The sequence below is a fragment of the Nelumbo nucifera genome, chromosome 2 (genome assembly GCF_055504915.1).
Source record: "Nelumbo nucifera cultivar China Antique chromosome 2, China Antique-T2T, whole genome shotgun sequence".
Classification (NCBI taxonomy): domain Eukaryota; kingdom Viridiplantae; phylum Streptophyta; class Magnoliopsida; order Proteales; family Nelumbonaceae; genus Nelumbo; species Nelumbo nucifera.
The window spans coordinates 102153008-102164578 of record NC_142650.1 but is presented as its reverse complement, the minus strand read 5'-3'; the positions used below and the strand labels follow the sequence as shown (position 1 = coordinate 102164578).

Here is an 11571-nt window from a genome sequence, read left to right as displayed (position 1 = left end):
TACTTTTGAAATAAACAATCATTTCTCCATGCCTTTGAACATTTTCCATTTAGTTTAGGTGATTACGTTACTATTTGCTTTTTATTTTAATACTATGGGAAAGTTAACACCAACAGGTGATCATGTTACTATTTTCAGATGGCAAAAGAAACACTTATTGGTGAAAGGTCAATTAAGTAAAAAGGTTACAAACTATAGAAAATGCTTTAGTAAAATGAAAACTATAAAATAGGTTTAAGTAAATCCATGAAAACTATAAAATGAAACCATAAGAGGTGTTCTAGTAAATGATCCCATAAAATATTACATATGCTTAGCATTCTGCCTTTTTTTTTATTTGATATTTGATAATACTACAAATGCTTAGTATTCAACTTCAGGGTTGGAACCCGGGACTAGAGTCCTTAGCAAAGGTGCTAAGCGCAGGTTTGGCTAAACCACTTTCTTAAGCCCAGGCAAGAACTTGGATTTGCTAAGGATTCCCAATCATTACCGCTGTCGGAAAGCCAAACACTACAATCCCCAACAATAATGTGTCCCTACCAACATCAACACTGGTATTTAGAGGTTCTACAAAGGATGTGAAAATTACCATTCTCAGAATTTTTTGGGTCCGTTTTGTACAGCTTTTACAGATGATGGATTCTCAAAGGATGGTTCAAGTGGCTTTGGTTTTATAGTACAAGATTGATTCTGGTTCTCTTTTAACTGCAAACTGTGGCCCCTAAAGCAAAATCTGCTATATATGCTGAACTAGTAGCTATCTGTGAATAGTATGTGGGCCACCAGCAGAGGTTTCTCAAACCTGTTGATTTACTGTGACTCCAGGACTCTAGCATCTATCCTAAATCAGAGAACTTTTGAAAGCCCTCCAGAGGCTTGGCCTCTTATCAGATTATTATAACATAGCAGGTTTGAATTGCAGGTTCATCTGGATTAACAGGACTGCTAACAAGTCCGCTCATATTCTTGCTTCAAAAGGAAAGGATGGAGTTTCAGGTTCTTGGAACTCTCCCCCGAACTGGCTGATAGGGCCTCTAGCAGAAGATTCTGCAGTTTTTTCCTCTTTTTCTTAATCTGTTTTTTTCTTGTTTGTTAGTTTTTTTTCTGTTTTCTGTTATTCTTTCTCAGCTTTCTACCAAAAGAAATAATGGGGAGAGATGAAAGGGCATCTTGTAATGTGATAATTGACAAATAACAAGAAAATGTCATCTTCAAAGTTCAAACTGCAATGCAGCCTATGGGGTTGACAAAAATGCAACATGAATGCTGCTGGTTCAGCTGCCGCATACAGGATACCTGTCCATTCAAATTGCATGGGATGTCCACAGTATAACATTCCAACAAATATGGCAAATGGCCCATTTTTGTTATTCCTTCCTATAGATTTATTACATTGGTTGGCTAAGTCTCTCCTATATACCAAGAAATTTCAAGCATAAGGCATATCCGGAGATGCTGCAACTGGTAGAAATGAGAGAAATCTGAGGTCCCCATTGGTAGGCGTAAGAAATCTGCTTATGTCAAACCCACAAGATCTCTTAAAAGCACAGCCTCATATATACTGATTTGTGCTAGTGGCCATCCAAGGTCCCAAGTGACTCCTTAAGCAGCCTTTGAGCTTCTTCTCTTCTTCTAAAGAAGCAAAAGAACAATCAAAGGTTATTACTCATAAATGACAACATAATTATAGGTGCTTGCGTTGCACACACTCGATAATAAAGCAACAAAGGCAATTCTAGCACTAGTGGGGAGGGGTCTATTAGGATTTAGGATAGGGGGACTTTCCTATCATCCCCACCCCCATCCTCCACCCCTCCAAAAAGACATATAAATATACAAAATAACAACCCCAATACGCAGAGGATTTTTTTTTTCAAAATATATTTAGATGCAATAGCATCCATACATGTACTTCTCATCTAAGTCATCAATTTTGTTAGCTGTCCAGTGAACTAAAAGGCAAAAGTCAACCTCAGTATGATGGGGTGATGAGAAAGTAACCAAGAAGGATGTCTACATTGGTTGCTAAATGCTATAAGCTCATGGACAAGGCCAGTATTGAGATTATTAGATCTGTGGTTGAAAGGACTTGATATTTCCAACAAAACATTGAATCAAGATACCTTCTGATGTCTTCCACTGCTTGTTTTCGACGTTGTATCTGTAGTTCTAGTATGTGAATCAGCGTTGCCCTGGCCTGTGAAGAAAACAAAAGGCAAATTAAAAGAAGTAGAATTAAAAAAAAATTGTTAGACAATTAAAGGGAAAATTTCTACCTGGTGAGGACGCAATGAATTAAGAAGGTGGTGTAAGTTTTTAAATATAAGAGATATGTCCTCCACTCTCCTTGCATATTGAGATGGCCTCTCAACAAGAACATCTGCAAGCTCCAAAATATGTAGCTGCAATTCTCTGTTCAGTGATCTTAGTTCTTTCTTGAAGTCTGGGAAAAAAGAGAAGTTAGTCACATAACAATTAACAAGCACTGTTTGAATTTCATTATTGAAGACGGTTATACAAGTGATCTACCATGTCCAAGTTATTAAATAAAAGAAATGCCAATAATAACAAATTTCCTTTATTTTCCCTTTTCTTTTCTAGGTGACACCAACACAATAAAAAATGCCCCAGGAAGTTTTCATGCACAGCACACAACATGCTCAAGTTCAAAGCAAGTGAAACTTGGATTTGCTTGTCCATATTTATTTATTGTTTTGTTTGTTCACATTGATAAATACTGGAAAAATACATAATTAATGATAACAAAAAACTCCTATTATGGCCATGTGTTAGAGGTGAAGAACAAAGTTAGACTGAAAGCATCTATCTGCAGGAGAGGGTTGAGGGATTCAAAAGGAGGGCTTGCAGATGAACTTTTTTTTCTTCTAAACTCGGTGTTTTTGGACCAATCTTGTCTTGATAGTAGAATTTGGTTAGAAGTCTCCTCAAGTTGTTTTTCTTGCTTTTCATTTTTCAATGATTTGTTGCAATCTTCCAACTTGGTTTCCTTTTTTCCTGTAAAAGAAGTGAGGTGTGCTCCGTACCTCCAAAGGTGAGGGCCTTTTTGTTGGGAAGTGGTTCTCCTAAAAATTAACACTTAAGATATGCTTCGAAGAAAATGACCAAATTGGTGCTTATCCCCAAGTTTGTAACCCTGTGCTTGAAGAGTGGTGAGACAGTAAATCATCTACTAATCTCCTGTCCTCTTGTTACTCTTATTTAGGATTGGTTCTCCTCTCTCTTTGGGTGCAGGTGGAATCCTCTTACAAGCATGGCGGATCTTTTTGAATCTAACTTTTTTTCTGACAACCAATGAAAGAGGAAGGGTGATGGGGAGAACAACAAGGGCAGCAATCATTTGGGCAGTGTGGGAAGAGAGAAATAACAGAGTTTTCCAAGGACAATAAAAAACAGCACATGAACTCATAAAAGGGATCACCATCAAGGTTATACATTGGCTGAAATCGTTGGACCTGTTCAAAGACTTCTCCGTAGATGATATGGTTAGAGGTTGGAGAACAGTAGCGAGCTCTTCCTGTTCTATAACTCTTAAAGAGGATTGGTACCCCCTCCTTTACTTTTCGGTGTGAAGTTGAATTTTGACGGCAGCTCTACAGGTAATCCTGGCCCCTCTGGAATTGGGGGCATATTTAGAGATGGGGAAGGAAGAGTCATGGCCCTGTTTTCTGGCCCGGTAGGTTTGGGGGACTCTCTTAGAGTAGAAGTTTTGGCACTCCTACAGGGGCCCAAATTGGCTAAACAACTGGGTTTTTAACAATTGGAGGTGGAGGGAGATTTTAAATTGGTAGTAGGTTGGATGCAAACAAACAGTTTGGGCACTTGGTCTCTTAGACAACCTATAAGGGAAATTATGCACCTAACAACGGAGCTTGAAGTACATTTTAAATGGACTAGGCCAATGCAATGGCCGGTACCTTAGCAAAGCAAGGAGTTAGTAGGGAAAACCTTTTCTGGGCATGTTTGTAAACTGTTTTTATGTTGAGGATCACCTTGCCTATGAAGGTTGACAGTTGTACTAAGTTTCCTTAAAGATTAGTGAAAGTTACCGTTTCCCATAAAAACCATATATACGGATACATATTTTTTTAGGATGGCCTGAATTGTTCAGACTCTACATTCCGCCAGCCACAAACATAGTTTTTATTTAGATGGAACAAATCTGGGAAAGAAAAAGAAATTAAGCCAATTTGTCTTCAAATAGTATTACAAATAAGAAGAAATGAACTGAAATGTACCGATATTGGGCCCTTTTGGATAAAGTTGACGAACTCCTTGCTCTTCCAAGCTAGGAAGTACATCATCAGTCTGTGGTGACAATGCAACAAGTCCAAACAATCTGAAGTAAATGAAGTATATATAGCACACAAAGATACAAATGCAATTTACAAAAAGATAACTTGCAAATCTGATCCAACAAGGAAAGAAGTTAACATCAAAAGAAACCTACTAAATCTGAGTCACTCAGTATATCGATGAAAGTTCAAATACAAAATGCCTCTAAATTTATGGAATGATTAGAAATTTCTAAAAGACTGAGCTTAGCGGAGTAAGCATGCACAAAGAGTTCAAAAACAAGAAATAATTAACCAATACATCAATGCACATCTAAATAACATAGAATTTCAAAATGAAATGCAAGGTATTCATATAAAATTAAAATTAAAGAAAAATAACAAAAAAATCAAAACTAAAGCTCAGTAACAGCATTAAGTAAACAGAACCCACATATTTACATCTAAATAAACCCTAATCATTACTCTGAAATGAGAGAGACCCAAGAAGAAAGTAAACAATAAAAATATGATAACAAAGTTTAAGAAGAAAAACAGAGAACAGACCGTGTAGGTGCCACCATAGAGCATGTAGGTGCCTTGAATTGGAGGGGGGGGCTCAGAAGCCAATTTAGGGTTTTGGAGGTAATCCTTGTAGAGCCTGTAGTATGGTGGTGGTGGTGGGTATGTCGCTGATGTTGCTGCCATTACTTCGTACTTCCCCTGTTTCGAGTTTTAGGAAGAAAAAAGAGTTGTTAAATACCAAAATTTGTTCTCTTTTCCTTTGAAAATCCAGATAATTTCATGATTAGGACTGCCAAAAGTAGGCATGACTGGTTGTCCGAACTGAATCCAAAATCAAATCCCATTTAGCTGGGTTTGAAACTTAAAGGTGGGGATTCACCCTGGTTCAATCTGATCCAATTAGAACCAAAACCATAATATTACTATATGTTTATATGAAGTTAGTAGAAATCTGCTGAATTAAAAAAAAATATGAAAGAAAAGTAGTTTCTTGAAGAGAGAAGGAGAAGAGAAGTTGAAAGAAAAGAGAGCAATAATCTGGCCACCCCCTTCACTTATTATTTATACTAAAAATAATAGAGTAGTACAAAAACAACTATGCCCTTATAGGGCGGCAAGACATAAAACAGCATATATAAGACACAAAAATATAATAAAATTTGGACTCACATAACTACTAACATAAAACATCTACTCATAAAAAACATCATAAAACTGATTAATCTTCAACACTCCCCCTCAAGTTGGGAGTAAATGTCACACATTCCCAACTTGCATAGATCATGTTCAAGCTTGTTCTTTGCCACCCCTTTAGTAAGAACATCAACCAGCTGCAACTCTGAAGAGACATAAGACAAACAGACTTCTGCAGTTGTTACCCTTTCTCTTATAAAGTGTCTATCAACTTCAATGTGTTTTGTCCTATCATGCTGAATTGGATTGTGGATAATATTGATTGCAGCCTAATTGTCATAGTATAACATCATAGGTTCCTCTGCTTTCACCCCAATCTCACTCAAGAGAGATATAACCCAAAGAAGTTCTGAGACACCATGAGCCATGGATCTACTCAGCCTCTGCACTTGACCTTGCCACAACCGCTTGCTTCTTACTCTTCCAGGAGATCAAGTTTCCCCCTACAAAGGTACACACTCCTGATGTAGACCTCCTGTCATCTAAGCATCCTGCCCAATCTACATTTGTACAAGACTATAGCTTCAAATTCTCATGATTTGAGAAAATAATGCCTCTGCTAGGGTGCTTCTTCAAATATGCAAGTATCCTCTCAATACCTTCCCAGTGCTGAACCCGAGGTGCATGCATGTACTGACTCACAACACTGACAACATAAGAAATATCTGGTCATGTCATACACAAATACAGCAATCGGCCCACCATTCTTTGATATCTCCCTGCATCCTTTACCAACTCACCATCCACACCATTAATTCTATGATTTGGATCAATAGGAGTGTCTATTGGATTGGTCCCCAGCTTCCCAGTCTCCCACGATAGGTCAAATACATACTTCCTTTGTGAAAAGAAGATCCCATGCTTGGATCTTGCAACTTCAATCCCCAAGAAGTATTTGAGCTCACCAAGATCTTTGATCTCAAATTCTTGTTGCAATGATTTTTTGAGATTATCAATCTCCTCCAAATCATTTCCTATCACCACTATATCATCCACATACACAATCAGAATTGACACCTGAACATCTCTCCTCTTCACAAAGTGAGTATGATCAAGTTGTGTCTGTGTGTATCCAAAACAAATGAGTGCCCCTCTGAACCTGTCAAACCAAGCCCTAGGTGACTGTTTCAGTCCATACAGAGATTTTCCGAGTCTGCACACCTTTCCCTTATCAACAGTCTCATAAAAGCCTGCTAGAATGTCCATATATACCTCCTCCTGTAAATCACCATTGAAGAAGACATTTTTGACATCAAACTACAACAAAGGCCATGAATAGGTGGCTGCTAAAGATAAAAGGATACGAACTAAACTCATCTTAGCTACTAGTGCAAAAGTTCCCAGATAATCAACACCATAGGTCTGAGTATACCCTTTTTAATACCAACCTTGCCTTGTATCTCTCTATCTTGCCATCAGCCCTATACTTCACTGCAAATACCCATCTACATCCAACTATCTCCTTGTCTGGGGGAGATCAACTATTTCCCAAGTTTGGTTTTTAACCAAAGCATCCATCTAATCTTGCATGGCTATTTTCCACTTAGGTTTGAAGAGAGCCTCAATAACATTCCTAGGTATAGACAAAGAACCCAAGGAAGAAAGAAAAGCACAATAGGAGAGTGATAAGGCACTATAGGAAAGATGGTGTGAAATGCAATGGGCTGTACACTTTCTCTTCCCCTTACGAAGTGCAATGGGAAAATTAAGGTCAGTGGGATCAGCTACAACAATGGTGTTAGAGACAAGAACATTATCATCAGAAAACATAGCAGGCTCAGGCTCAGGCTCAAGAGGAATACCTAGAACTGTATCTACCGAATCTGGAGTTTCAGAAGGAGTGATAGATAGCGGTGTGGGTTGAGGATGTTTAGAGTCAACTATCATCCGTCGACGTTGATATTTTTGTGAGGTTGCCCGTAGTGGCTCGGGTAATGAAACTGGAGGTGCATGTGCTAGCTGAACTAATGAAGGTGTTGGATAAACTAATAAAGGCACCAAAAAAACAGGAAGATGAACAAATTGTGAGTTCTCCTCGAACCAAAAATGTACTAGTGTAAATTCAAAATTTGCATTGAAATGGAGATAGACCTAAGACAAAAAAAAATAAAAAATCACTTTAAGAGAATAAGAGGGGAATATTGTCATGTCCATGGCCTCAGTGCAACCTCCTAGCTTCCCTTTCGGATTCGAGCAAGGTGAGGATATCACCCTCCCTGACAGGCCCTTTGGCGTTCCTCATGATAAGCCTGTTCTGGTCATCCATAAACTTGACTCTAACCTGAGTCACCTGCCCCCTTGACCCTGTTCGTCCCATTACCTTCACCACGATGGCAAGTTTCACCTGAGAATCCATCCTGTGTTGTGGGTGGTGGGCAAAATGAAGTCAAACAAAGGAATTGGTTGTTAGCCGTAAGTCGTTCAAATACAAACCAAAAATAGCACAATTAAAGTTGCAGAGTCAATGAAGCATAATCAGAGTTGTATCATTTTAGCAAGGTTGAATATGAGGAGAAAGTCGACCATTAGAAAAGTAATGTGGCAGTGCAATCTCAAATATGAAATGAGCAGCACTTTGGAACCAAATTTTGAAATTAAGCCAGTCGATATGAAACAAAAAAAGTAAACTATAAAGGCATCATAACCATATTTGAAATTTGATTAAAGGTCTTTGTTTCTGTTTGTGTTAGAAGATGCCCACTTCAAGAAACAATAAGAGCACAAGCATCATTTAGTTTATTTTTCTGCACATCTATAACATGTGATGCCACTTTCTGGCTCATCTAGGTTGCACCTACTAGCCTCTACTTTCAGGATATAGCTAATGCTAAAATAAAATGAGAAGTGAAGCAAGTACTAGCGTAAAGCTCAACCAGTGTTTTAGGACTCAGATCAGACTGGACAATTGGACCATGAGAACCAAGACCTAGAACCAGAAGTTAATTAGTTCTATTGCTAGTAAACATATTCAACCATTGGTACAACCAATCTCCAAATGAGATATCCGCTTGATACATATCAAACACATACCCTAATAGGATAGCAAGCTAAAGGCATTCCCAATCAACCATGGTTCATTAGGGCAGCAAAATTCTTTAAACAGCAAGACAACACAAATAGCATCTTCATGATGCACTTCAAGCTAGGAGTCCATGCATCGAAGCAACCATAATGACATTAAACAGCCTCAGTGAAGAGCACTTTAGACAGAAAATTCAAAAGTTGTTGAGCATGGGCTAAACCCATGGGCATGGACGGTTTTACATTCTCTAAGATAATAGCACAGAGTCATGGCCATACATAAAAATTTAACTATTTTAATGATCTCATACATAATAATTCTGGATGCAAACTTTTCCACTGCTTTTGATACAAATAGAGCCTTCACAGTTCACAAAGCTTTTGGGAAATCAAAGCATTTGCACATTATTCATTAAAAAAAAGTATGTAAATGAGATGATGCACTAAAAGGGCTCTACAACAAAATTAAATATATAAATAAACAAAGGCCCAAACAAGCAATAGGTAAATATTTGCACGATACAAAAAATAACCTTCCCCAATCAAGATTTAGCCAAAGAGTCAGCCAACTGGTTCAGTTCTCTTGGGATCCATCTGTAACTACACCCAAGGGATGCAGATATCTCACTAATTTCATGGAGAAGATGAGTTACCCTCCAAGGACCTTACTGCACGTATTTTTTCTAGGGATAGATTGTCAATGAATCCTAAATGCCGATATTTTTTATTGACTTGTACTCAATTAATTGTCAACATGCGGGTCCAATTAGCGTTCATGGCAGACCTTTTAGTCTTGAGGTGCCCACATAACGCCAGAACACGCATAAGGCTCAAAACTTCTCCCATACATGTTGAAAATTGCCACTAGATAACCAAGCAATTACCATCTGTACGCCATTATCACAAGAATTATCGTTCAATTAAATTTCCTAAGGAAAACGATTGGCACCATGTTTGCGCATATTCACGTAGACAAGGAAACTGGCAATGTACTGATCTAAGTTAACCCAAACAAGATTTAATTCTAATTATCAAGAAGATAAAGGAGTTGTCTCAATCTTCAATATGCAAGGAGAACTATTGAAAATCATAAAAGTGAGGCCTTCAAACAAGAACAGAACATATATCCATAGCACAAAACCAGATTCACCATTATCTATGTAATCGAAACACCAGAAAAAGGAATCGTCTGTCAAGAAACACCATATACGTATACAGTACACGCAAGTAAACAAGCGAATGAAATATATGGACTGATTTCTGAGACAAAGGAAAGCCTTCAAGAGACAAGATATGAGCCAGAAGAGATAACTGTGCATCCAAATAGAGATCTCATGGGAAACGCAGATTAGGGTACCTGCGTAGAGATCGGAGAGCGCGAGTGAGAGAAGAAAGAAGACGTTGAGGCCGCTTGCTCGCAACTCGCACTCCGTGTCCGGGGGGAAGGACCGTAAAACCCTAGTTTTGATTCTTATATAGAGAGAGGCATTGAATAGGTTAACTCTGAAATTACAAGGACATCCTCCGAATTTACTCTCACATAGGTATACTGTAAAGGGTATGATGGTCATTTCTAATTTTGAATTCCTCTAACCTTGTTTCTATCTTGTATGTGAGGGGCGGATTTGAACTCCTGCGGCTGCCAGGCTGGGAAATCAAGAGGTGCATCAACTCGTTTACGAATTACGAGTGAGTATTCATGTGAGTTGGAACCATCTACCGATCTACGGTTCAACTCATAATACTAAGCCAATCCATGCACCGGAACAGCTCTACATACACGTCCTAATCCTACATGTAAAGCTGTCTTTCTAAGAATCATGACTACTAATGAGCAATGAGAAGCAGAAGTTTGGTTGAATTCCTATCAAGCCCAAGTGCCCAACCACAGCCTCATCGTCACTGGCTGGAAGATGATTAACTAGGCCTAAGCCTACAAGCCCAATAGTGTGACTAATTTTATTCAGTGCCCACTGGACCTGAATATTAAGCAAAGCATTACCCAAGCGGCCAAGCTCATTAAAATCAGTTCCAAATCTAAAGCAGTTGATTTTCTGTCTAAGTAGGCAATGTTCAAAGTATGGAAAACGTTAAATGTATCGGAAAGGCAATTTTAAGAGATACATCGAGATACACCTTTGATACGTATGTGCATCGGAGAAAAACTAAGATATGCATAGATATGCTTGGAAACAATATAAATATTTTAATAAATAAAAAAATACATCAACAACACTAAATATAAGACCTCAATGAGGTGTATATACAATTAATTAATATAATTTGATGGTTTTATGAAGAAATATATTGTAGTTAATTATAATTTCATTAAAAATCATATGGTTAATTATAATTTATAAATTATAATTCTTAAGTTTTAATGTTTTATGGGATGGAAAAAACCCAACTCTTCTATCCAACCATAAAACATGCATTGGCACAACTTCTAAATGAAAATATAAATAAGAATTATTTATTTCCAAAAATTATAAAAAATAAATAAACATTATATAATATATTCAAAAAATAGTTATTAAAGAAGAAAGTTCAATTGCTTTGTGGATATGATAGATCATCTATAGAATTATAATACATTCAATCATTGTAATCAAATGATAAAATATAATATTTATTTTTTAATTCTAAAAATATAAAAATAAAAAATAATTATTAAACAAGAAATTTCAATTGGTCTATATATATGATAGATTATCCATAGAATTATAATATTTTCAATTTTTGTGATCAAATGATAAAATATAATTAATTATTATTTATTTTTTTAATTCTAAAAATATAAAAAATAAAAAATATATATATATTAAAGAAGAAATTTCAATTGCTCTATGGATATGATAGATAAAACATATTTAGTCTTTATAGGCAGAGAAAAAATTATATTTTCAAATTTTTTGTTAATTTATATTTTCCCAAATATTTTCATGAAATTTCCATAAATCTACTAATAACACAAAAAATTATGATTTTGAATGTAAGAAATGTAGATCAACATAAATTTAAACATTCAAGAAAAAAA

The 11571-nt window shown here is 36.8% G+C and overlaps 1 protein-coding gene and 1 pseudogene across 2 annotated transcripts; both read right to left on the bottom strand.

Annotated features, from left to right (window-relative positions):
* Window positions 1-1195: 1195 nt before the first annotated feature.
* Window positions 1196-10028, bottom strand: LOC104611116 (mediator of RNA polymerase II transcription subunit 7a-like). The gene is made up of 6 exons (XM_010278045.3): window positions 9892-10028; window positions 4863-5018; window positions 4260-4329; window positions 2280-2446; window positions 2127-2200; window positions 1196-1635 (listed from the first exon to the last, which is right to left on the bottom strand). The coding sequence occupies exons 2-6, from the start codon at window positions 5001-5003 to the stop codon at window positions 1575-1577; spliced, it is 513 nt and encodes a 170-aa protein (XP_010276347.1). The 5' UTR covers window positions 5004-5018; window positions 9892-10028; the 3' UTR covers window positions 1196-1574.
* LOC148802630 (small ribosomal subunit protein eS28 pseudogene) lies at window positions 5348-7869 on the bottom strand (annotated as a pseudogene). Its single transcript, XR_016082646.1, has one exon. The product of XR_016082646.1 is annotated as a small ribosomal subunit protein eS28 pseudogene (transcript).
* Window positions 10029-11571: the final 1543 nt, after the last annotated feature.

Coding starts and splice junctions, on each gene's coding strand:
- LOC104611116 (XM_010278045.3), bottom strand. CDS start 5,003: ATGGCAGCAACATCAGCGACATACCCACCACCACCACCATACTACAGG. Junction 2,447..4,259: donor TCCAAAAGGGCCCAATATCG/GTACATTTCAGT, acceptor CTTTTTTCCCAG/ACTTCAAGAAAGAACTAAGA. Junction 1,636..2,126: donor GCAGTGGAAGACATCAGAAG/GTATCTTGATTC, acceptor TTGCTTCTTTAG/AAGAAGAGAAGAAGCTCAAA.